The following is a 26,748-nucleotide window of genomic DNA, read 5'->3' on the forward strand; positions in this document are numbered from 1 at the left end:
AGGCGGAGATGTTCCTCCTTGGGAGAGCAGTCAGAGCCAAGATGTAGCAGTCCTATGTGTTTTTTTTTCTCCGTGTAAAGAAGGAAGGAGTACTAGATGTCCTTACGTAGCCCTTCAGCAAGGGGAAGCACAGACTTTTCATCTACATTCAACTCAGGATTGGCAGCCATTTTTTGCTCTGTTTCCTGCTAAAGTTAGTTCCTCATTTCTTGTACTCAAAGTCACTGTCCAGATTGTGGGAAGAGTTGGTTCAGTGTTCATCAAACACAAACATAAGGGTTTCCTCACCCCCCCCACCTCCAGAAAAGCACAATGCAGAAGTTACCGGTCGTCCACTGGCAGGGTAGGTGACACAATTAGCAGGGATGTAGTAGGAACATTTTACACCAGATTTTGCTTTTGCAGAGAAACTCTCTTTTGGGGGGGGGGGGGAAGACCTGCCACATAGCTAAGCTCCTCAGTTAATCCCTGGCAGCTCCACAAACATGAGGTATGTGGAAGTTAGGAGCTGGGTACCTGAGTGCTCTTTGTCATCGCTGTTGAGCACACCGAACAGAGCTGGGTCTTGATGCCAGCTGTAGCCAGTGTAACAGCTTCATCATCCAGCTGCATCACCTACCTTGGTGCTACACAGCCCACGCTTTTAGTAGCTGTGACATAGTGGATGGGGCTCGTGTGAATAATTGAAAGGCTCTACCACTTCCCAGGATGTAGAACAGACATCTTTTATTACTGAGGAAAGGACACCGAGTTCACCATTTCACTTTTAATACAATTAAAGGAGAAACCCTGGAAAAAACGTTATATACAAAATACCTGCGATAAACAGAGCAGCTCACCTGGTACAACGACCCAGATATAAAGCTGAAAAGGTCTCATGGAAACCATTTGTGTGCAATTCACTGAATACAGCATAAAGCAATAGAAAACATGTTTCATAATGTAAGTGCTTAAGGAAAAAAATAAACCAAACAACCTGCCCATCAAGAATATAAAAACAAACTGGTACTAGACATATTTGTCAGTGAAGGTTTTTGTTTCCTTTTTAAGGAGTTATTTAAAGTGTCACTGGAGTCGGTTTGATGTAGGCACTGTGCAAAAGACAAACCCTTCTCAAGAGGCCCGTGCTATCAGCCAGGAGCAGAAGTAGAGCATGGGACGGTCGGAGGGAAGACGCTGTGTGCGTACCGCTGTCAGAGCTGCAGTGTGGGTGGCAAGGTGGAAACGTTGGAAATGATGGAAATTAAAAAGAGGGTGTTAGCCTGCAAGAAGTTGGTAGTTTGTGCTGGAAAGAACAAATGTAGGCTGAAAGAAATAGAAGCATGAGACCGCATTTCCCTGGCAGCCTTCCTGTGATAAGGTCAGGTTGCCTTTTTGATAGCACTGCCTTCTGTGCCACCCCTGTCCTGCTTGCAACTAGAGTGCACACGTGCAAAGAACATTGGTTCCCTGTCATCTGCTAAGGGCCTTGTGGCAAGCTTATCTCCTTTTATCTGTCAAAAACCCCTCAGTAAGAATGTTCTGAAGTTCCCATTTCACTTCATAGAATGGGAAGGCGGAAAAATGCTGATGGGGCAGCATGACTCTGCAGGAGTAAAATTGGAGCAGTGTCTTATTTTTCACTAGTGACTTGCCCTGATCCCTCAGCCTCTCATAGCTCAATCCTCTATAAACTGGTGTTAGCGCTCATGCTTCTGCCAGCAATTTTTCTCTCAGCATTTACCTCCTAGAAATAAGTGAAATTAATATTTCTGTGCTGTGTCCTAGCAAGATAAACAGCTTGAGCAACAAAACATCCCACAAAGATGATGGAGTGGCACTTTCAGACTTTGGTCTACCCTGCTAAAATATGTACATGGATGAAGCAATAAGGTAACAGGTACAACTTGCAGTAGGACAGAACAGAAGGAGAAAACAAAACAGCCCTATCATACTTGGGTATGAGTATAAGTTAGGTTAGTATGCGTAGTTAGTATGCATACTCAGGAGTATGAGTTCTCTGAGTTAGGTTAGTATGCATGGTTGCTTAGGAAGCTTGCTGGGGCTTGGGGTTTTTCTCCTCTTTTCCCCTCAAAATGAGAAACCACTTTTTCCTACACAGTAGGCAAGAATATCACCCAGATCAGATGAGGCCTATCCCATGTTAGCATCCTGCAGGGAACTTCCTTCGAGTCCTGGCTGGGTAGAGAGAATGCTGACCGAAAGCAGCAGCATTCAAAGCAAGGTAAATCCCTATGTCACTATGAGAGACTCCTCCCCCACAAAAAAATGGAGACCCTACCCTAACGACTATTGCTAGGCAAATGTACAAACACAAGCAGACCCGTATTTATGGAGCAAGGCCCTGACTTAAGTTTCATTCCTGTAGGTACATGTAAGTTAACCGCCGAGTGTTACAGACATTTAATTTGGGCTTTATAACAAGTGCAGGTAGGAAGCATATAAAACAAGCATATAAGAGCTTGTATATGTGTGCACGCGTGTGTGCTCACATGCACCACCACCAGTGGGGTGGACTGTGTCAGATGTGCCCCTGTAACCAAGTAATTTAATGGAGGAGCTGCGTCTTCATACCCGGGTTGGCAAGGCCATCCTTTCAGGGGAGAAAGGTTATGAGAACTTGTGCCACTGCTGTAGGTAAGCAATATTAGTTAGCTGTTAGGTGTGCCGTCAGTATCTGTCATTCCCTACAAAGTCTCACAGCGCTGAAAATAAGCATGAGGTGTATATTTCCACCTCGAGGTGCTTTCTCCTGAAAAGTGTGTGCATTATTGCCTCTTTGGGGAAGAAGGAATATCATATCACATATCCACCATGGTCAAGTCTAAATCCACTCGTCCAGCACAAAGAATGGTACTGGCAAATACCGGTGCGAGGCTGAATGTAAGTTGTAGCTGCTCCCAGTTGCACCATGGGGGTGCAGCCTGACTTGAGATTGTGTGGTGGGGTCTGGGGCCAGCTCTGCATTACTAAAGGGGTAGGTGGATGGAGGCTACCTTCTAGATCTCTGCAGGCCCCCTGATTTTCATAGAGGCAGTGTCAGAGTATCCCAAACTCTTGCACTGGCATGCTGGAGCAGCACAATGCTGACGACATTCTTCTTCTACCTGTTGTAGGAACACGGAGGGTCCTCCCAGTTGGAATTCCAGCGATCCCATTGTAACAGGACCACCCCACAGCTTCTGTGGCGTAGGTGGGTTTTTGTATTCAGTCACAAAAGATTATGCTGTCCGTCTTCTTGAGCAAATTTTTCTACTGCTGTCATCCCCTTTCAGAGAGCCAAAGGGTCAACGCAATAAGCATTGCTGTAGAGAATGGTGGGGACTGCAGTGCAGAATACACAGGATAAGAAACCTGAGGGACACAAAAAAACACTTATTTTTTCCCCTTTCTTTTTAATCCTAAATGTAAGTCAAAATGTTGCAGACGAGAAAAACTGGGATCACCTTCTATAGTCCACAAGAGGGCTCCTATTACTGTAAAAACAGCTGGTCAGAACTAGACAGCTCAAGATGGGCCCTACAGTGAACTACAGACTGACTTAGCACCTGCTTGCTGTGAAAACCTTTGGACCGTACAGAGGTGCCATCCCTCAGCGAAGAGAGGGTGACTAATGAATGTGCTGCCCTATTTAAGCAGCAATAAGACATGGCTCAGTGCATCACAAAGTTACGAGATTACAGTCTGCCACTGTGGAAGCAATATGTTGCCCTGATGTATAGCTTCCATCCCTGTCCACAGACAGCAGCTGTTCCAGTCAATGGAGTTGGGAAATAACAGCAGCTTACCAAAAAAAAAAAAAAAGCGTGGAAAACTTTTATGACAAAAGAGGAATGTGGCAGAATGGATTTATCCAGTAGGTGAACTCCCACCCGTTAACAGCACTCACAAAACCCCCCAGGATTCGTGCTAACCAAGGTTTTAGTATCTGTTCCAGATAGGGCCTTCCCCAGAGGAAAATATGAGTGGGTGGTCAAGTTTGGAAATGAGAAGAGTGGCCTGAACGATAGTTTCCCCTTCTTTCTGTCTCAAAAATTCTAAGCCTTTAGATTACTGCAACACAGTGTGACAAATTCATGACTTCTAGGACTCTATGTCTGTTACTCTATGGCATCACCCTGGTAATTCAGCATGCTGGGGGGAGAGCAGGAAATACAGTCACCTGGGCAATGAGACAAGTAGTAACAGTTAGCTGTTAATCTTTCCTTAAGCCTCCTGACTTGGAAAATGTGTTTTTAGAGGACACAGCCCTGAACACAGCTGAGTTTTCAAACCAAAGTGTATACAGTGCTTTGTAGTCATAAACCCTCGGTAAGCCAGACTGTTCCCCAGCCATTCCTATACCATCCTTTACAACACCTTATAACAAATGTAACTGCTTTTAATATTACTGTTTAATATTAGTTAGTGTTTTAATATTAGTTGTTTCTACTAACGTATACTCGCAAATGAGTCCAACAGGACAGAAACTAAAAGATGCCCAGTTCTTAGCTGGGAGGCCCTTAAAATGTGGGGATCCCCCCAGTGGCAGGGGATCACTGCAAATCCCAGTAGACAGATGATCTTGCTACAAGCCCACCTCTCAGATATTAGCCAGCTTCCTTAGACAGTTCCAGAGGAGACACTAACAGTCAAATTTGTCAAAGGTTCCTTTTCTTCTAACTCTCTTCACCCCCTCTAGTCCCTAAAAAAAATTGTTAATTACAGAAATGAATGCCACAAAAACTTGTGTAACACCCATGCAGGGCCCATTCCAGAGAGGAAGGCACTTAGTAGACCAGGAAATTAGGTCCTCTAACATATTTCACTAGATTAATTTCTAGAAGGCAATGCCCCACAAGCAACATGCGCCTCATCCCATGGCTGGGAAATACCATGGGTCTGAACTGGTGGTAGGGCTCTACCACTTTTATGCTAAGGTGCACACTCATATCAAAACCATGCACGGTTTTGAGAGCTAACATTGCATGAGAATCTATTTTGCCAAGAGAGGAGTGGTGAACAAAATTACCTGCAAATGTGATCTGGTCATAGTGATGATGTTTCAGATGTCATTTTAGAGATCGTGGGTGGCTTCATACTTTCCTTCTCATCCTCTTCCATTGAATCTTGATTCTTAGAACAATGAAAACAGGCTGAAAGAGAAGATCCCTCATTAGCACTTGGAACTCAAAGTTCATTGCCATATGAGGAAGAACTTCTTTATGGTTCAGGTGACAGAGCACTAGAACGGGCTGCCCAGAGAGGTTGTGGAGTCTCCTTCTTTAGAGATATTCAAAACCTGCCTGGATGCAATCCTGTGTAACGTGCTCTAGGTGACCCTGCTTGAGCAGGGGGGTTGGACCTGATGATCTCTGGAGGTCTCTTCCAACCTCAACCATTCTGTGATTCTGTGAACTACAGATCAAAGTGTTTGATCTAAATGTCTTCTTCAAAAAAGTAAAGCAAAGAAAAAAAGTCTTTTAAATCTAGTTATGTCTATTTTTCCTTGGCAGGGCTTATCCCTGCAGTACATGGTTAGCCCATAGACATAGGGCCCATTATATAGAGCTGTTATCTATATAGTGTCATATGGATAAAAATGTTCTCATTAGCACAGAGCTAGAACTTCAGCCTGATACAAAGACAGGTCACCACGTGCTAAGATAATGTCAGTAGGGAAATAATGGTGAAAGATACACGTTACTAAATGCAGCTTACCAAACTCCTCAGATTAGGGGGTGTGAACCTCAACAAAGTACCTACATGTTTTGGTCACCACCACAATCACACATCTGAGAACCCTTATTTCCGTTTTGCTCTCTCTTTCTATTCCCTCCCACACTTCAGCTCCTTGAAGCATGGCTTTTCGAGCTCAGAAACGACTCTGAGCACCACGGCAGCTCCTGGTCCAGCTTTCCCTATGTCAGAGCAGCGGAGATACTCTCAGACCTATTCTGAGCTCCCACATCGTCTCTTGAAAGGTGATCTGCAGCAGCACCAGTGGGAAGCACTCTCAAGACAGACATTTCCCTTCCCAAACAGGTGGTAACGCACAGCAGCACTGAAGTGCGGCAAACTGTACAAACTGGGAAGTTTGTTTGAAACGCTAGCTGTGGTTTCTTACATCTCACACGCAGTCTGGAAAGTGACTGTGCCACCTGACTCGGCAGATCTGCTCCCTGTGCGTGTTAGGAAATTGGGACTAAAAAGGAAACGTGAGTTTACGCAGCTAAGTCTCCTGACTGTGCAGGTGATCTCATTCTACCGCATTGGTATGCTTCTTGCATCTACCTTAAAAGCAAACTGGTTTCTATATAAAAGGCTACCTCAGAATGCTAATAGCAGGGAACCTTTTAATTTCCATCCTGCACTTATTTAGAGACAGATCTTTCAATTCCAGTTCATTTTTTTCCATAATTAGAAGTTCATTGTCCATGCAGCTAACAGCACAGGCTGTGTTTGGCTGTGGTTTTCATGTTTTCAGCATGGTTACTGCTCACCCATTGACGTAGCTCCAAGGAAGAGCCAGCACTGGTGTCAAAGAGGGACGTGAGTGGGAAATGGGGAGGTGCACAGGTATGGCTAAGAGGGTTCCTGCCTTCCAGATGCTTCCTTTCTTGGTGATAAAGCGCCAAAAGATAATCAGCCCAGCCTGACATAGTGGTCACATTGGTTTTTGAAAGGGTGTGGTTGGTGACGAGGGGAAGAGCATAGCAACACCACCTCCATGCCCTGACTTGTGAGTGACCTTGCTTGAAATTGTAAGAGGTAGCAGAAGACAGGAACATGACAAACTCACGTGTTGCCGAGTGAACCAAGTCCCTGTTGCCTAACAAATGACCTCTTTCCAGCAGGGGGATAGATACCACTGTGACCGTGATGGGCTGTGACGCTCAGACTGGTGGCTTTTGGTTCAAGCACGCTGAACGCTGAGTGGTCTCGGTGTGGGATTCTTGTCTCCTGCCTCCACTTCCCCAGAGACCTGACAGAGCTCGATTGGGTGATATTTATAGCATGTTGCACGGCCTGCTGGCTTCCTCCAGGACTACTTTTCAAAGCTACTAACAGGGCACTGACAGGACGTGTACTGCTGTTGAGTTTCAGTACCGGCTGGATGCCAACTTGCCTTTGTAAATCCTCTAGATGCCTACCCACATCTTCAGGGCCTTTCTGGCTAGGTCAGCTTAGACAACACAAGAAGCAACAGCTAACAGTTAAGATTTTTGAGCCACACAAAAAAAAATCTACTCAGCTGCCACCTAACCTTGAGATGCTTGAGGTCCCTTTTGCCATCAAAAAAATCATGGATGTGTCTCAAGTTATTGAAAACTTCGTATCACAGAGCCAGGCACCTCACCTCTGCCCTTTTTGGACCAACAAAGTGGACAAATCCGTGTCTCCTGACTGGGGTTCTTCTAAAAGTGAGATGTTGCTGTACTCACATCCTTCCCGTGGCCTTAGCACTATACACTTTTTGTAACTTTGGCTCTGTGACTTTTCGGAGGGATTGTCCAAGCAGGGTATGTGGTCAGATCGATCCCATTTTGAAACTGATAGTGCTTAGGCGTATGTATGGTGATGACCAAGATTCTTGGCATCTTCAAGCATCTTAATACATAAAAATGGACCTTCGTGAATCCAGCTCTCTGTACCCCTGTTCTTCGGAAATATTCTGATCTGTAGACAAAACCACCAACACACCTGGACTCTCAAACTAGAGCGCTAGTGTTGCATGCAGACAAAATATAGGAAAGTCCTGAGCTGGACTTAGGTTTTGTGACAGTAGATTGTGCATTAAAAAAAAAAAAAAAAAAAAAGGAAATGAGAAGGAGGTACAAAAATACCTAGTGTGTCAGTACAGTTTCTATAAATGTGTATTTTACATAGATACTCCATAAACAGTAAGGGACTGTTTCTTGAAAAAGGAGCTATACTTACCACGCCTTGGGAAGTATCTTGCTGCTAGGGTGATAGCCAAAAGAAAGATGATAAAGATGATACTTGTAGCAGTAATGACATTATAGGATGGAGGCATGGTAGGGGCAATGCAGTCATTTGTTTTTGCTGAGATAGAAGAAACAAAACATAAGTAAAGGGCCCGACAACATTTTGTCATTTTCATGTAAGAGCAGGTATATGAATTTTGGTGGTTCTGGCCAAATCCTAACTGGGATATTCATCACGCATTCAATAAACAGACAAAGCTGGCACCTAACCTGTAGAGGCCCTCCCATTCCCCCACATTTGCTTTTTGCTGAAATTTTAACACATCACCACATCTAGCATGCTGGATCTCTGTGCAGAGCAGGACTGAGACAGGCTCATAAGCTCCTTTTAAAGAAACTGGTTAGGCTTGGTGGAAAAGGCTGAGCCCATATCCAGGAAGTTTCCATTCTCAGAAGTACTCTGCAGTTTTTCTTACTGCTTTCACCCGATTTATGCCTATTTTTCCCCTCTGAATTCACAGGTGATGGAAAATAAGACGTATTTAATAGACCGGAGGTGTCAGTCCCATCATGGAAGGAAAAGGGGTTGGGGACAGAGTTCAGTTTCAGCGATCAGCATCTTTTTGCTTTTCACCACTGGAGATAACTGTTCTGCTACTTGGAAATGAGAGTAGGTAACAGGCCGTTTGTGTAGGATACAGGACAACCCTAATCCAATGGAAAGGACACACTAGGTACATGTTCATAGTCTTCGGATTTTCATCTTCTGCTTCTAGCACAATTAAGCTTCATTCAACTCCTAAGACCCAAGCCTGATCCACTGTACAATCTAGCCCCACGTGCCCTCCACCGTAGGGTTTGCCTCCTGTGTTTACCAGAAGCTATATTTATTCTGTCTAGAACTCTGTGTTCATGGAAAACTTGTTTGGCAGACCATTTGCATTGTACCAAAGTGGGACTGGTTGCACTTCTTAAAAGCCAAAAGGCAGGCTTTTTGCGGCTGCTGTTCTCATTGCTGATTGCTCCCTTTTCTGAGAACGTGACAACAGTGTATTGTTATTACTACTTCTTTTTGTTGCTCTCCTTTTCTATACAGTATGATATTTGTAACCTTCTTCTATTATGATCTCTAGGGAGATTATGCGCTACATCCAGTAATAACCAAAATTCTTAAAGCACTAGTTTCTGGCATTCATCCTGAAGCTGAATGGCACCTCTCCTCACGAGCCCCTTTGATTTTAGTAAGATTGATGAATAAGGTACCTTGATGAATAAGGTAAAATTCCCTAGGAAAAACAACAGCACTTCTCTAGTTTCCCTTGAAGATGCCTGTATCTCTACCGTGAAACCATCAGACCCAGAGACATATTTTAAAATACTTTTTTCTGGTAACAACATAAAAAAAAACAATCCTTTTGGCTTTAAGAATTTTATTGCGCATCTCTTTCTACTGCAAAAACATGTGGACTGTAGCACGCTGCCTTGCCTCATGCTGTTTCCACTTGTCCCTCAAGTTTTTCAATGCATACACTTACCTATTATTTTATCACTTAAGCCAAGCACAAGCAATTTTATCTGTATAACTTAACCCTATATTTAATATATGTATGAAAGCAGAATTTTGTCTAGACCACAGCTGACGGTTTCTGTCACTAAAGCAAGAACAAACACACTTGTTAAATGAGGAAATTGTAAGCACAGCCCGTGGCGTTTGAGGCACACACGTTTCTCAAGTCCCTCCATTCAGATACCTGATCTGTGTCACACAGTTGGCAGCAAGACTGTGCTGGTACAGAGAGGCACTGAATGGAGTCGATCCCAACCTGTGGGAGCCACTGAGGCTGTGGGATCCGGCCATCCTGTCAGCCCAGCTGTGGCCCACAACAGAGTGGCAGGAAGCCAGAGCCACGTCTGCTCACCAGCCACAGTCATAACTGCTCTCCCATCCCTGCTGTCTTAGAGCCATTGAAATATTTTGGTGTGCAACTCACAGGTGGGATCGTTGGTCATCCTTGCATGAACAGATACACAAACATCTACCGCTTTCTCAGAGGCAAATCAGCAGGTTCAGCAAAGCATTTTTGTAATACAATTATGAAAACCTACTTAGAAGCAAACTGGTGGACTTGACAAAGCCATTGTATTCAACGGAGCAAGTGAGGTTGACGTCTTTGGTCACGTTGAGATGCAGTTTCCCAGTGACATTGTAGGGGCTGAGGCTGGACTCAGACACCCAGGTGGTATTCCACACCAGGGACCCGTTGTTGAAGACTCCGGAGATTTTGGGTTTGGGGAAACCTCCATGAGAAGAACACGTTACCACCATCTCCGTTGATTCACAAGTAGTATTAATGACATTTGATGTTATGTTTGGCTCACTGAAGTCAGCTGAAGGAAGAAAGATGAGAAACCATTCTGTCAGATTCCCCGCAGTCCTGATCACCTATGGTAAAAGCAATGAGTCCCCCATGGGACACTCACCCTCTGTTGTAATCTGTTTGGCCTTTCTTGTGCCCTAGCATTCTCCCCCCAGCCTTGACAGGATATAGTGTTGACCTTTGCTTCTTCTCCTTCCTGACCACTACGCCAGTTGTCACAAACTTTGTGATGCCACCTATCCAGTGCTGCTGTTTCTACATACAGCAGTTTGTGGAGCAACAGAGTCATAAAACTGGACTGAATATGAAGCAGCGGAACAAAAATCTGTATTAGAGGCAATGGCAGACTATTTCCTCCCCCCCACCACTCTGCCCTGTCCTTTCCCACCCTGGAGCTCATAGAGGGTTCATCTCTAGTGGGGGGGAGAGTTAGTCACACGTTGGCCTCTCAGCCACGATGGCCAGCACCAGAATAAATTATGGTTTCTTTATGAGAGCGCCCAGAAGGCCCAGCTGAGAGTAAGACCGTCATACTGCTAATTTCAAAAATGCATAGCAATCCATAGGTCCACCTCTGAAGAATGCAGACTGTGTTCCCACCAGACTTTTGGTATTGGCAAAACTGGTTTTCAGAGCTTTCCCACCTACACGGCTTGTTCCATGCCTTCCCTCTGCTTTAGATGTATTGGTGCAAGTGTTTCTGAGGCTTCATGGTCATATAGGTGAGAAAACAGGTATGGGTGAAGATGGAGAAAAAGGTGGTTTCACTGTTAGCCTGGATCCCTTTGCCAGTCTGCTTCACTGCATGACTAAACAGTTGCATCGGCACTACTGGGGATGCCCATGGGTTGCAATAAATAGCCTAGGCAGAGGCAAAGGGTGGCACAGGGACTATTTAAGGCAGCTCTTCCACGGGACAAAACCTCTGCGGGACCACAGATTTGGCAAGACAGGGACCAGTCAGAAGCAGCAGTGCAACGTGTAGCTTCCTGGTGGGTGTGCATCCACCGATACCACTGCTTCCAAAGGGACCAAACTGCCCCTCTCTCCTTCCCGCCTCTGTCAGCTCCAAGTCCACAGCCTGCCCACCCACTCCTTCCAGCCCCAGCCACGGCCAGGCTACGCAGAGAGCTGCAGCAGTTGCTTATCTCACTGCAAAACAGCCCTTTTTGGAGCAGCTACGGTTGCGTCTGCAGTCGCTCCCTGCCTGACTCACCCTTTGGCCACATGACTGACAGGACCCGCAGAAGGCAGAGGGCTGCGTACAAAGGCAAGGAAATGGGAAACGGTCCCTTATGGTCGTAGCATGTCTTCCATGGCCTGAGCTGACCATGAAACCATAGTCTAGGCCACCAAGCGACTAGTGAAATAGACTTGCTCAACACTGTATAGCCAACCAGTGGCAGACAAAAACCCGGCTCTCCTTCCAGGCCCGCTGTTGAGCAATACACCCTTGACATCCAGTTTGACATCTGGAAAGTCCCTTCAAACCTCCCAGTCTGCTTCACCGAAGCTCCCTGATCAGTCATCAAGGCGTAACACTGCTCCACCTCTCTCGCTCAGGGTAGCCTGACTCCAGCTGTGGCAAAGGAAGCTTTCCCTTTGCTGGTTCACACAATAACTGATCCCCTCAACGATACTTTCCTCCACTGCTAGAGAGGGTTCCAGCAGTGCAGTTCCATTTTTTACTTATTGGTTCCCAAAAGGATCACTGAATTTGTCTCATTGCATGTATGTCCAACATTCATTCACCCAAGTAGGTAGGCAGTGGCCAAACCTCAAGAACTTGTGGTGGTGGTTTTTTTTTTTTTTTTTTTTCCTGCCAAGTATTCATTCAAGGTAGGGAATGCTCATTCAGTAGTTGTCTGGAGGATTTCTGGAACTCTGTTGCTAAAGGTATTCAAATGTGTTTAAATATATATATACACACGTTACCAGTATCTCTGCTTTTGGTTGAAACCAACCACCACAAAAACAGCGGCGCAAGTGGAAAATAATGTCAACGGAACTTTCTGCAGCCTCCAATAACAGATTCAGATTCGTTTTGAGCAAAGGAACTTGGGTTTTGCCTTTGAGGTAGAAAGCCTCAAGTCTCCAGCCTCAGGCTGTGGAGCTGCCGTGCAGCCCGCACACGGGCCAGCCCCACAGGAGATGCTGCTGAGGCCATGGAGAAGCAGCACCACCCCACTCCACCTTTGGCTTGGGCGCTTCCCATGCACCAAGGGTCTTGGCTTTGCCCAAAAGACAGCAGGGGGCAGAGGTGGCCCAGGGCACCCAGTGGCAGTGGGACCTGGGGAGGTGTCCTGGGAGAGGGCCTTTCCCGAGAGGGAGTCATCAAGGGGAGCGTGGTGGTGGGAGAGGAAAGGGCAATTTTCTGTATCTCGGGTAGCTTTGGAAAGACAGGAGGGAGGCTGCTGGAAGGGAAATACAGGGGACTTAGACTTTCTGGTGCTCTTTTAGGCTTCCTGATGAAAGGCTATCTGCTACACTATGACTAAAGCTTCAAGGAGTGTCCTTTTCCCTTGGGGGTTGGTGCCAGAAAGCCTCAGGTGCAGGGAGGCAGCCCACCTACCTGTAACAGAGAGGGACACGGGCGCATCACACACAACGCGGGGTGAAAAGTCCTGTGAAAATCTGAGGTGCTGAACCACACACTGGTAAGTGCCATTGTCCAGGATTTCCACGGGGGAGATCCACAGGGTGAGGTTCTTGCTGTCCATCTCCGTCCGGTTCGTGTACTGGTCGTGATCCGAGATCTTCTCCCCCTCCGAGTAGGCCAGCACCACCTCCCTGGTGTTCTTCTGCCAGTAGACCCGGTAGTTGCGCAGGCTTTCCGAGCTGGGAATTTCATGGCAACAAGGCAGGCCAACTTTCTCCCCGACTTTACTTTTGACTTCCTTCGGCAGCGCACAGTCTGTTTGGGGGCAAACAAAAGGCAGTGAGATAGGTGCAGCCCTGGGGCAGGACCTGCCGTGGAGAGCTCACCTATCTCGGCTCTGTCTGCACCCCCTTATCTACCTCGCCCCTCTACCCACCTACAGCTTCAGCTCTCCTTGAGGGGAGGACTACCTTGGCAGTGCCTTTTTATGCAGTGCTCCAGTCCTTCTTAGGATCCTGGGTCAGCGGGCGTGCAATGATTTCAGCACGAATTGCTGAAGGCAAAGGCAGGAGACTTACTTGCCAGAAAATAAATTTTGGTGGTGCTTTAACCACCACACCTCAGAGTGAAGAATTGCGATTATAGTCGCGTGAAAGGATAAAAACATACGTGCTCCAGCTGCTATTTCCTCCATTCTCCCTTTTCAGAGCTCAGTGTTTGGAAAGTCTGTGCTTTAACTTTGTTGTGGTCCTTGCATCCCAAACACGGCCACAGTGGGTGATTAGACTGGGGGATTTGGTTTTAATTTTTTATTTTTAAAAAAAAAACAACACACAAACAGCCTTTTAAGATCCCAGAAGCTAGAAGCAATCCTACGATAATAAACTGTGTTTAGAGCCACACTTTTATCATAATATTAGCAAGCAAACATTTTTTCCTAGCCTAGCTAAAACAAATTAATATTTTCAAAGGCCCATTGGTCTCCCTTGGGATTGCCTGTAAACCAGCACAGGTATTCCCAAACTCCCTCCTGGCACTCAGCGTACAGGTGTGCACCTTCAGTGACAAGCTGTGACTCTTGCAAGAGGGAAATATGTACAGTATTGCTAACATTTGACCAAGTTGGCAATAATCCCACTGCTTCGCATTACTACTGCCCTTCCTCTTTTCAGTGGGTGGGTGTTCATGGGCACCGGTCTGCAGACACAAGGGAGCCACCGAGCCAGGGGCTCCTGCAGTTGCTGGAAGAGCAGCACAGTATTGGCGTGCAGCCCTGTGCAAGGCCAGGGCAGATGGGTCTGCCTTTACCTGGGTCTGTGCAGCCTCTGGGATGATGCTCATCCCCTGCACACCCTAGTCCAGAAGGCTGGGTTGTTTTGGGGTTGCCCTGCTTGCCTAGGCCTCGCTGCCTAGGTACTTATCTCCAGTAGAGGGGGGAGACAGATCGACCTCTTGCACTCCACTGACTAACAGCAGAGAAATAAGGAATCAGCTGGGTGCAGAGAAAATTCAGACTCCCTCTTCCTTCCCTGCAGAGCAGACCTCAGGAAACACATCTGAGAGGTGCTGGGAAGGTCCTGAACCAGGAGAGCTCTCCAAGTGCGGTGCCGACCACTGGAGGCATTGAGTCTCAGTTTAGCAGTCCCAAGCCCTGACAGAGAGCCTGAGACAGAGCATGAAATGAGCTCCCACCCCGTCCCCTGCAGTACAGCTCTTCCTGTCCCTCCTGCACGCTTTATGCCAGCTTTATCTCACCACTTTGCTCATCTTCCAAAGGGAACGATGTGATAGTTTCAGACCCCATTTCCCCCCACCTGTACTTCCCCTTACAATGCATCACAGGCATGACTACAACCAGACTGGGGCAGATCACAGGCCCACTCAGCCCACTGACCTGTGGCAGAAAGCCACTGGCCCAAAAGGGTAGAAAAAGCAGTTCTTGCACGCTACACAGGATGAGACCTGGCATACCCCAACAACCTTTGGTGGTCACAAATTTAGGGGCTTCCTGAGATTGACAGCTTAGTTGCTATTGCTGGAACTATCTTCCACAAATAGACTTTGCCCCTTCAGGAACGCACGTGTATTTTTGGCTTCCGCAGCAAAACTCCCATGGCAGTGAATTACATGGCTTGATTACATGCTGTGTGAAAAAACATTTCCTTCTGGTTACTTTAAAAGCGACCCATTTGGGATGGTGATTCTTGAAGTTCCTCCTGCTGTGCACTTGTGTGTGTTTGTGTCTGTTTTTCCTCGACCACTTCTTCACTTGTTCTCACAGTTCAGCTCTTACTATTGCTGGCAAGACCTCCAGGAGCAGCCAGCAAAGCTTTGGGACTGTGGATCCTGGTGATAACAATGCAGTCGAGTGTGTATTTTCTATTTTCTTCTGCAGCAATAGGGGAAGAGTAGGCGTACAGTAAATGTCAGTGTGACATCGCATCATGAGTTGCATGAGGTTCTCCGCGCCTTGCCCCAAAGAGTCTCCTTTGCAACCAAAAGGAGAACAAAAACCTCCTCGGCAGTACATGTGCAGGGGCTGGAAACTCCTGCTGATGTCACATCTACCCTTACAAGGCTCTGCACCCTTGAAACTGCAACCTGAATGCTGCAGGCCTGAAGGAACCAAGGTCCATAAAGAGTCATTCAGTCCCACAAAAGTCCCCTTTCACTTTAAAGGTGAACTGCAAAGCAAAAATGAAAACTCAGTTCTGTCCCAGTTCTGCGCTGAATGCTCTCCATAACCAGGCTGAGGGGGAGGTATCCACCATGGAAATAATTTTTAATGACTTTTCTAGAAAAAGAAATAAACCACCCTCCTGCACACAGCGAAGCCCACCCGCTCGCTGGGCACTCGTGTTGCTTCTCCGCTGGCAGCCTGCAGTGCTGGATCAAGGAAAGGGCTGACCAAAAAGCAGAAGAAGTGTGTTTCATTCAAACTACTCCTAAGCATATCAGGGCTAATTAGAAGAGAAAGGTTAATTTAGAGGAAAAGCATCCTTCCTTGTTCACTCTGAGACAGAGGGTGGAAAGGCTGTTGAGCCCACATTTTTTAAGAAAAGACTTTAACAATCTTTAATTCTTTAACAAAATCGTTAACTAGATTTCCCCCTTTCCTTCATCCCTTGCCACAGCCAGGTTTCAGAAATTCCCCCCGCCACAGAGAGCTCGGTTCTGCTGGCCAGGCTGCACAGGAGAGCGGCTTGCCTCTGGGGCAGAGCGCTGCTGAGACATTTGCCTGTAAAAGGCAGCAAAAGACCACACGAGGCTTTAGAGGAGCAGTGTTGGGCTGCTGGAAACTTCAGTTAATTCCCTGGGAAAGGAGAGCCTGAAGCCATTCTCCTTCCCTTCCACCCACCACTTCTCTATCCTGCTGAGCCATTTTGACATTTTTTCGGTCTTACCTTGTGTTACCTCGCTCCACACACAGCCCACAAGGCAACCCACATGGAGGGAAAGGTCCTTCGTTGTGGACCTGGAGTCCCTTGCCCCTCTGTGTAAGCAGCACATAAGACAGTGCACCTGTACGTTTTTCCAGCTGACACTTCTACAAAAAGCTCTGAAGCAAACTGTCAGGCTTTTATATTAGTTTAAAAATCGAGAAATTTTGAAGAGCTGAGTCTTTAAAGGACGGGACACTCCCCGTTGGTCTTTTCTTTACCCCAGGAAATCTTACCAGTGATGGATCAGATTCTTTCAAAGATTTCCATGAAGATAAAACTCAGCAAATATCCTGTGCTACACTTGAACACTGGAAGAAATACCTTATATGTAAGCTAACCCAGACTGGGAACATACTGAAAAGAACCCAACAGATGCTCTGATAACTTCTGTGTGGAGACACTGGGACAAAATCACTGCCTCACTCTGCATTTCACTATAAAGACCCCGTGAAATGAGACAGACCGGATGAAACAGAGAAAAGCAGGTGCTGGCAGCCCTCTTCAGAGGGCCTGGGACCGGCTACTAACCTGCACACAAGTGTCTGGGAAGCCTCTGAGGGCCCTGCCGCCCAGACTTCATTTCAGCAGGCAGGGAGGTCTCAGCACACAAAGAAAGAAGGAATGCTCCCTTCTCCTTTTATAAACTCCAGCCCAGCCTTTGGCGATGAATTAATTACCACTGCTATCCATCCCTCAGCTGCTCTGCACTGCTCTGGCAAAGCAAAGCAGCTGTGAACCGAGTTTGGTTAGCTGGTGTCACGGTGACCTTCTGGTAGGTTGTGTTCACTTACTCATCCCAGATGTGGTGAGAGAGGAGGGTTAAGGGCATCCTGAAGAAAAGCTGCCACGCACTTCATCTGGCAGCGCCTCCATTCAGTCTCATTTCCTCACACGTGCTCACATTTGGCAAGTGTGCCTGCAGCAGGGCAAGCCAGGATTAATCCTACTTTACGATGTCATGTCAGGCCTGAGGCAGGGAGAGGGGTTGAGGAGGTTTTCTGAAAGTTCAGCTCTGCTTGATTTTGAGCCGTAACTCGGGGGTGCCCTGCTCAGCAGTTTCAGCTGTGCTTCCTACCTTTGTGTGCTTCCATCCTCACAGCCAGGGTCCTGCTGAGCAAAACACCAACCTTGCTTTGCCCGGCCTTATACAGCTCGATTTCGCAACGGTGTTAGTGTCCCTGGCATGTCTGTGGACTTCTTGTGCCCCACTCCTTCAGCAGCCTTTGTTCCATTTAATGTTAATTTTTTTTTTTTTTACATTTTGTTTCTCCTTCAGAGGAGAAATCCTTGGAATCACGAAGCAACTGTGTAAAGCAGAGGACACCTTTCTGCACCTACAGACAGAAAGACAGCACATCTCAGGGGATGTGCACTAAGCCCATTTTTCCAGCAGGCTGTTAACCCGGGGCCCTAGTGATGACGAATGGGAAAGTATCAGTCTTATTTGTCTCCCTTACGACACCTTGGTAAGAAGTTATGTGCTGTGGGCAACGCTCGCTTCAGAGAAGCTCACACGGCTGTCGTAACATGTGTGCTGTCAGGTGTGGGCTTGGTTTCTTGGACACGCACCACTCCCATCAGGGCCTGCCGAGGCCTTCCTCCCTCTGACTAGAGTTGCATTGGCAGGTTCCTGACAAAAACACCAGAAACTTGATTTCACTCCCTCTTGATTATCTTTATACCATGAAAACCAACCAGAAGCAGGTGAGAGGACACTCTGCAACTGAGTCGCTGCTCTGACAAAAACCTGGCCTTGAAGAGAAAGAAACTCCACCGATCATGAAAACTTCCATGATCTGCAATTAGCAACTGAGAAGGCGAAAGGGAATCTGAAGTACTTTGGTGAAGGGGCTCACTGCAGCGCTGGGGCAACTCCAACCAGCTGGTCCTCCTCCCCCCTGCTCCTGCCCTGCCCAAGTCCTGTTTCGGAACTTCTTGAGATAAAAATCTGCCGCTCTCTGAGTCACGAGTGCCTTGCGCTGGGACAAGCCCACCGCTCGGGTATGTCCAGTCTGCTTTGCTTATAAGATGAGTAAGATTGCAACTCTTCACATCACAAGTCAGTTGGCAAATTTCTGATCTTAGTGCTAGCCAGGAGGTTGCCTCCGAGCATGGAGCTGGAGAGGAGAAGTCAAAGTACTTGGGGGGACGATGATGATGACTAAATTGTTTCTTGATATCCTCCCCTTTGCCATGGAGCCCTCTGCATGGATGTTGCTTGGGGAGGAAAGGAAGGAGGGCTTGCTTACCTCCCGTCAGTGCATACCAGGAGGATGCTGGGGGTGGGGACAGAAGGACATTTCTGACTTGGGGAAAGGAAAGAAGGGAAGAGTCTTTCCGAGCCTTCCCCCTTTCTCCGTTCCCAGCACTGGGAGTGGGTGACCCAGCTAGACGAAAAAGGGCAGGGGAAACACAAAATCTGGATGCCCTTGGAGGATTTGCATGTTTTAGTTCCTTTCAAACTCAAATCCCTGCATCTGGCTCAGCACTCTTACAATTTCCCAGTTTGGGGCAGAAACTAGATGTGGCAGTTCTGTAAGACAGGCCTTTGGGGGAGATTTGTAGCACATGAAGACAAAAATAAATTTGTTAATTTTTTTCCCCTGGAGTCTCTGTCCCTTGCTGACTGGATCTCTTTGTACTTCCTCTATATTTATCTCCCAGCTGAAGATGTCTTCAGATCATTCTCCGAATTCCTCCAGCGCCCCTGCCATCAGTACTGCTGTCCTCACAGCAAACCTTTTGAAGTCAAGGTCCCCCCACCGCTTAAGGCCCCAGTTTTCTTTGGTGCTCGTAAATCTCGCTGTCTCACATGCTCCCCATGTAGCCAGCCCCTCTTGAAACTAACAGGAGGTGAAAACACACAGTGACCAGGAAAATCAAGTGTTGCACCTTTCACGTAAGCCTGCTCAGAATTAGAAAAATCGCAGTTTTTATTTTTCTGAAGTACTTGCCTGCAGCTACAGCAATATGTGTGTACCTGTGCGGTAACAAAGCCGCAGGCCTGCCAGCCAAGATCCTGTTCACACACCGCGGTGTCCCTGCTCCGGCACTAACTCAGTGGCGCTCTGTGGATGGTGAGCTTGTCATAGCCCCTCAGCTGGAGCAAAGATTGAACAGCCCTGGATAAAAGCATTGCCTGGCAAACGGATATTAAAGAGAAGGATGGCTAATGAAACCAGAACAGAGCAGCCCAGGGGTGTCTGAAAGCTGCAGAAACCACAGAGGGAGCGAAATGACACTTGGGCAGGGACTGCTCAGGCACTGCAGGTAACGGCCGGCAGCATCGCAGGTCGGGGCTCCCCGCTGGTGGCAAGCAGCGGCTGACGGCGAGGTCTGCTTGGGGAGCAGCGTGCCAGGAGCAGGGATGAAGTCCTGGTCTGTCAGGCATGTAAAACTACACCGGAGGGTACCTGCTATGGAGAGAGCTCAGCAGCGCGCAGAGGGAACGTCCTGGATGGTCTTTTCTAGCTTTTTATACGACACGGGGGCATTTGGGGCACGGACGGCTTTTGAGCGCAGTGCAGCTAGAGATGCCACCCAGCAGTCAGCAATTTTATTTTCAGCCAGGGAGTCCCCTGGGACGAATGATATTTTAAAAGCATAACAGTGAAAAAGCAGAAGCAGAGCCCGTGGCATTTCCGTGTTGGGAAAGATTTACATATTCTCAAATGACCTCCTGAGACTCCTGATATTGATGCCCCTCCAAGGGGACAGAACGGCTACAATTCGACATAAAGTTCATATCCTTAAAAACAAAACCAACTTCCTTTCATCAAGCAAACAGATTTAAATGCGTCTAACACATCTGCCTTGCCACATCACGAAGAATACCGCATCGAAGGCACACGGTGCCTATGGGAGGAAACGCATTAGGAAGGACGGAGCATTTCTCTGAAGGTGGAAATTCTCCTCCAGCCTGGCACAACCTCGGGGTGCAGCTGGATGAAAGGGAAAAAAGGAAGCAAAAAGGATAAAAAACGGAAACCAAAAATAAAAGGAAAAAAAAAAGGAAAAAAGGGGAAAAAAGGAAACTCTGCCAGGCGCAGTGGGGAGAGGAGCAGGGTTTAAGTCCCTATTACTTACACCACTGACCATGCCTGTATCTGGGGCTTGAGGCAGCACTGAGCAGGAAAGGTGTGAGGGCGTGCAGGGCAGCCACTTCTGCTGGTAACCGACCTCAGCGTGCACAAATTTTGGCCCCAAATTTTGCATGTTTAAATGCAGGAATGTCTGACATTCACATTGTAAAAGGGCTACAAAGGCCTCAGCGATCCAAGAAATGCAAAAAAGGTTTTGGCCTCAGAGTAATGAGTTCACCGGAGGTATTTGTGTTCATTCTGATCTAACTGGAAAAAGGAAACAATGTGGGTGAAAGAAATGTTGCACGGCTAACTTTACAAACTCTATATACGTGCATATAACTATAATTTGACTGTGTAGGAATTTCGCTTGTCTGTTCAATTTATTTTTTTCCCCCCAAAGAGCTCTCTCATTTAAAAAAAGCCAGAAATAGTAAAGCAGTCTATAAGCAAAAGCAGGAGCCTGTAGATGGGTTTCTGTTTCTCCAGACAGGCTGTTACAGCAGGTTTCTTTCTGGATAGACAGACAGACAGAGAAAGGAGTTCCTCAGTTCCGCTGCCATTGCTATTTAACCAAAGACATTTCTTTTCTGCGTATCTGGAATGGGGGGAGGAGACAGAAACTGGTCTGAAAAAAGAAAGAAAAAAAAGCTGAAGACAGCAAGAGTGATAAGATAGAAACTCAATTTGCATCCAGTGTCGAAGTGGGCAAAGCTCGTACATAAAGAAAAATTTCTGCCACCTCCACCATGCAATCTGCCCTCAGCACAACCTGTACCGGAGCTGGCATGGAAATCAGCTGCGAAGCACCTGGAGCTCAGTACCAGCCGCTTCAATATTTGGGAGAGGCAGTGAAACAGGTAATCTTTCTTAATCTCAAGGTTCATTACCCCCTTCCAAAACCTAGCTCCACTCTGAGCACTTTATCGGTATTAACATGCGAGAGGGGATTCCCAGAGTGAGTTACTTGTGGGCAAACACTCGTTCGCGATGCCGAGGGAAGTGAATATTCCCCCCTCCCCTCCCCAGCTCTCCAATAACTCAGAAAAGCCTTAGGGATTTTCCTCAGAACTTCCCAAAAATTTCACGACTGGGAAGAAACCGAGAATGGGACTGCCTCCGGTCAGATGAAAAGACTCCAGGGAAGCCTAAAAGGAATACTCCACGGACACAGGCCGGGGGCGGCTGGGTCCCTGCCACCAGTGCCTATGCCAGCTTTGTGCCCAGGGCAGGAAAAGGTCACTGCGGGTGACTTCAAGTGACGTTTTCCCATTATAACAACCGCAAATAGGGCTGGAGACCATGGCCATCCTGCGATTAGTAGGTGGGTGCAAAGGTAGAACGGCAGGAGAAAAGCAAGCCCATGAGGATACCAGCATTGCATTCAGACCATAAATAAGTAAGTTTGTGCTGTAATCAAGGATGTAATCAAGGCTGTTCTGCCACTTTTCCACTGTGCTGAGACGGCAGGGCGTTCGTGCTCATCAGCGTCTCCAGCAGCAGATGACATCTCAGGAGCAGCTCTAAATTACAGTGATGTTTCAGGGGGTCACCTCAGGTGAACGCCAGAGTGGCAAAATTCAATGTAGGGGGAAACAAATATATGTAGGCAGCTTGGGCATGCATCATTTCCTATATGGTACAGTCTTCAAATCATCCTCTTTAATTAATCCCCACCTTAATGCCCTCTACTGTCACCATGTAAAAATTCAGCCTAGCATTCCCAGTATTACAATTTTATGGACATACAGCATAGGGAGAGCACCCACTTTCACCCTAGCATGCTCTTTGGCCTTTCAGAGCACTACAGCAGGAAGGTGTGCAAACACCAGGACACCCGGGCCGAGCCCAAGGGTGCATGATGTAGCCACAGGCTGTGGGTGCCCACTTCGTGCCGTGCCGTGGTGATCAGCAGTCCCAGACGGGGTCGGTTCTGAAGATGCTGGCCCTGGTGACATGCTCAACAGGGCAGGGGAACTCACTGGCAGGGCCACAGCACACTTCCAGAGCTTCGCTGTTTTGCCACGAGAAGGTCTGAAGCTGGTCCTTGTGGTCCCTGTGGGTGCCCTCAGGAAGACATCGCCTAAAAGTCCCTGTGAAACTTTCAAAACTGCTCGTATGTGGGTACCGTACCATGGATTTTTAAGCGTCACTAATGCAGGAATACCTCTTTGGGGAGAGAAAGGTGGCAGGGTGTGTATGCTTGCATAGAGAGGGAGAAAGAAGTGCATCGGCTGTGCTGTCTTCATCAGTCTGCCAAGCGACCCGCTCCCGAGGCACCAGGCCCCCTGCAGACTCAGCGCGTGGGAAGCATCTAACAATTACACCCCGAAAGCAGATGCAACACTTCCAAAATAGCTTTTTGCCCACTCTGCGTCTTGCCAAGTTAAACCCTGGAATTTTGAAATCAATCAGATTTAGAGAAGTAACTCAGCTCAGCCAGAGGCTGACCAACGCCTACACTTTGTGTCTCCTGGCCCAGGCACCTCTCCCCACCGCTCCCAGGTGATTCCCAGGCCCTCGGGGCCGTTGTGCTGCCTACAGCCCCCTCATAGCTGCCACTTGCCCTTTCTGTCGGCTGGGCACAACGTGGGGCCCGCAGCTTCCACGCAGCGGGCAAGAACACCAAAGCTCTGCCTTCCTGTTGGATTTGGTCAAAACTGGGCTGGAGGCTCAAAAGTTATAAGTAGGGGTCTGAGAAACAGATGGAGAGACAGCCAGCAGGATGAACTAGTGTTCCCTTAGTAAACCATACCAAAAAAAGTACAGTAACTGCAGGGACTCCTAGTTTGCTAATATTATCAAACCCCTATATCCAGTACTGCTTATTAGCATCAAGTGGTATATCCATCTGCTGCCCGTCTTTGGTCTTGGAATCAGCACCCCTTCTAGAAAAACTGCAGGACTGGCGAATTATTGCCTGCTCATTATTACATTAAAACACCAGCTCTTAAATTACAGAGGGAGAAGCAGTTCTGCACATGGCAGGTTATTTGCCAACTTAAATACGGGCAAAACATGCCCGTGTCTGACATGTGCTTTGCAAGCGCAGAGGTCAGCAAAGGAGCGCAGGGGAAAGCATCGAGCAGAGATCTCACGAGCGGGGCCCGAGGCTGCCTTCTTCCCAAGCGAGCCCTGTGATTGCATCCCTGCTCAATGCTCCGAGTTTTGTTTTAAGATTCTGAGACTGAAAGTCAAAACGAAACTCAGCGGAGAACATCAAATATCTCACAGTTTCACAACACCACCATGAAAACCTCCTAAATCTGCATCACTTCATCTTTAATTGGAGCCCCGGTTCAGCCCAGGTTTGCTCCCAGGTATTGTGAGCTGCCGTGAAACACTAGGGCCGCCGGTAAGCACAGCCTGTTTCGCACGTGTAACAAATCCCAGCTCGGGAGCAAGCTTCGTGTGGTTTCAGGGTTAGCATTTCACACAGCATAGAGGACTCAACCCTAACCCTCTTGAGGTCAGGGCTATCTGTGATCTTTGGTGAGCGTTGTGGCCAGTTCTTAGGGACAGCCCTCGCTGTCCTCCGACACAGAGCTGTGCTGCCAGAGGGATCCCTAGCCATGCATCAGCACAGCCCACTGCCCTGCCCTGTCTCCCCTCCACAAACTCAATTTCAGCCAAAAAACTGCAGAAACCACCCTGCCGCAGAAGCCAGCAGCTCGCTCATGCCCTCGGGGCCGACATACCACTTCCTCCCTGCCGGGGAGGCCGGGGGTCCCACCGTGTGCTCCTGTGGGCATCAGCCACCCCGCCAACACCCTCCGTCCTCCCATCTGGGTGCGGAGACCGCCCGGCACCACCGGCCTGGCACCTGCAAGCATCTCCCTCGTGGGGGATGCCACGGTGCCGGTTGTTTTTACTTACCCAAAGTAACAAGGTGAAGCACGACGAGCGTGAGTCCGAGCCACCTCTTCAGCAGCCATCTGGCCATCACTGCCAGGCACCCCATCTTCGTGCCGCGTTGGGCTGGCAGCCACAGCACCTGCGAGCTCCCGACACCTGCTGCCTCCCCAAAAACCCGACTCAAGTCAGCTTCCCGCTCCGTCCCCGTCACTGTGGGGCTTCGCCAGGCGAGCGAGGCCTCCCGGTGCCGCAGGGAGGAGGCAGGGGCTCAGCACCGGGCCATGGGCACCCGGTGGCCGCTGGCCTCGCCCGGGGACTTTGTCTCCCCGCCGGGGTGCTGGGGGAAGGCCGGGCGGCGCGCAGGCGCTGGGCCTGATAAGCCGCCTCACGCCCGCCCACGGCTTCCTCACAGGGCGTGTGTAAGGCCGAGCACCCGCCGCGCCCCGGGGCACCCCCAGAAACAAAGGGCCGGGAGGTGTTAGGGCTCAGGAGGGAAGGAAAGGGCCCCAAAATGGGGCATGGGGCAATGCTGGGCTCCCCTTCCCGCCCCAGGGGAGGGTGAGGGAGGTGAGGGCCATAGGGCCGTCCCAAGTCGGGGTCAGCTAGCTCTTTCCTCACACTGCTTCTATCACTTTCAGATGCAAAGCACATTTTTGATAAATGTCCCCTCCTTGTGCCCAAACCCTCTGCAGGGGCGAGAGGTGTTGTTTCACTAAAGATGTTTTTGATGTACGTCTTAGCTCAACTACGATTTCCGAGCACTCGGAAGCAAATCCTAAGCATAAAAACAGATGGCTTAGTAAGTAAGAGCCCAAATGAGTAAATGTGTGCTGAGTGGCGTAGATTTGTACAGATATAGTGCACCTGCCTATGGGAAAATAAAATGAACCCAGATATAGAATCAGGGGTTATATTTAGTGGTAATAATCACAGTGAAAGGTTTAGACACTGATGGAAATCTGCCTTTCTTCAGGGAAAAAAAATAATGTGCATACACAAAACAATTAAAAGCAATTATTTAAATGAAGATTTCTGGCTTGCTGATTCAAATTACTTTGATTTAAAGGAAATGCATTCTTTTTATCAGAGATGATTTGCCACTGTGTTGCTTCAGTTTTTCTCCAGTGTAGCTGCCTTGAATTAGGTGGATTAGAGGGACTGATGTAGAAGTGAACTGGGCTTGTTGGACCATAATACAAATCAGTTTTATTTTGACATAACAAAACAGGTGGTATTTCTACAGAGAAATCAAATACCAGACCAAGAACAGGTTACACCTTTTTCATAGGGAAAAAAAATATTCTATATGAAATGGCACAGAGGAGCACGATGGTGAATCAGAGTGGGACTTTGTGCCTGTCCGCTGTGGGGTTTCTTGAACACGTGTTTTGTGATTTGGGCTCTGAATTCAATCCTGTACATTTGCACTCTGCCCATGCATATTCTAATGGGGGCATCAGCACAGTTTGAAAATGCAGATGACACTAGGACCGTACAAATGCTTACAGACGAGTGTTTTCTTGGTAGTCAGGGAAGGAAAAACATACCATGAACTCAGCTGTACATAGGCTGTTTTCCTCAGTCACAGTCACAACGCTCCCTTTACCAATCCACCTCTCCTCCCCACCACTCCCATACGGCAGTGCAGCATTTTAGGCAAATTGGGATCGAGCTTCTCTGCAAGTCAGATGGGCCCCCACAACTTTCTGCTCCTAGTCTAATCACGTATCCTGCATCATTATACAGTTACTGGCAGCCCTGCTATAGCTGCGCAATTTACCATCTCACTTTCATTTTAAATTCAAGCTTTCAAAAAAAATTTTTTTTGCCATTAGCATATCACAACTAAAAAGAAACCCCAGCCTGTTACATCCACATCTGCATTTCTTGCTTGGGGTTTAACCCTGCTCTTAGATGAGCAGTCCCAGGGAAAGTATCTGAGCTTCCCAGCCCCTGAAAGGCCTCGCTCCTGGCCACCCTGCCTTTTCTGCTGGGTCCCGCTCGTCAACTGCCAGCCTGTAGCAAGAAGGCCTTGTGCCCCTTCTTACCCACCGAGCAATCCAGAGCAGCTCATTGCCTCATTAAGGCTGTCTGGATTTGATACAGAAACCCGAACTCTGTTATTCTTGGCCAGGGCTTCTTCTCCTTTTCTAAGTATCATGGCTGTTGGTATCTTGTCGTATAGAAAGCTCCCTGATTGCGAGGTGATTGCAATAACAGAAACAGCACAGCAGTCAAGTGCTTTGTTCTGCTCTGATCAGAGGCAGAAGTCATAATGTGTCCATCACTTAAAGCTTCCCTAAGCACATGTCCTTGATTCTCAGAAGCCAGCCCTTCAAGGAAGGGGTGTTAGGCAGTCTTAGTTAGGAGTGCTAACAAAGTTGAAGGACCCGTATTGAAGTCCCAGTTCAAAAGAGGCTCCTTTATGTGAGCACGATAGTAGGTACTATAAGCCCAGTAATT

At 47.9% G+C, this 26,748-nt stretch overlaps 1 protein-coding gene across 3 annotated transcripts; it reads right to left on the reverse strand.

Moving 5' to 3' along the window:
• Positions 1-414: 414 nt before the first annotated feature.
• Positions 415-24,718, reverse strand: CD80 (CD80 molecule). 3 transcript variants are annotated; one of them, XR_007708211.1, is made up of 6 exons: positions 24,307-24,662; positions 12,879-13,220; positions 10,035-10,316; positions 7,921-8,046; positions 5,012-5,115; positions 415-3,354 (listed from the first exon to the last, which is right to left on the reverse strand). XR_007708211.1 is itself a non-coding variant. In XM_035540353.2 (6 exons), the coding sequence occupies exons 1-5, from the start codon at positions 24,389-24,391 to the stop codon at positions 5,029-5,031; spliced, it is 942 nt and encodes a 313-aa protein (XP_035396246.1). In that variant the 5' UTR covers positions 24,392-24,718; the 3' UTR covers positions 415-3,354; positions 5,012-5,028. The 3 variants fall into 3 exon arrangements, 2 of the variants coding, with proteins under 2 accessions (XP_035396246.1, XP_035396247.1); XM_035540353.2 differs by having other exon boundaries at positions 5,012-5,135; positions 24,307-24,718; XM_035540354.2 differs by having other exon boundaries at positions 428-1,199; positions 5,012-5,135; positions 24,307-24,659.
• Positions 24,719-26,748: the final 2,030 nt, after the last annotated feature.

This window comes from Cygnus atratus, chromosome 1 (assembly GCF_013377495.2).
Source record: "Cygnus atratus isolate AKBS03 ecotype Queensland, Australia chromosome 1, CAtr_DNAZoo_HiC_assembly, whole genome shotgun sequence".
NCBI lineage: Eukaryota > Metazoa > Chordata > Aves > Anseriformes > Anatidae > Cygnus > Cygnus atratus.

Excerpts from the sequence above, each read along its gene's own strand:
- CD80 (XM_035540353.2), bottom strand. The coding sequence starts at position 24,391 with ATGGGGTGCCTGGCAGTGATGGCCAGATGGCTGCTGAAGAGGTGGCTC. Across the intron at positions 13,221-24,306 it reads GCTTCACCTTGTTACTTTGG|ACTGTGCGCTGCCGAAGGAA; the intron begins GTAAGTAAAAAC and ends GCCCCCAAACAG. Across the intron at positions 8,047-10,034 it reads GTCCACCAGTTTGCTTCTAA|CAAAAACAAATGACTGCATT; the intron begins GTAGGTTTTCAT and ends CTTCTATCTCAG.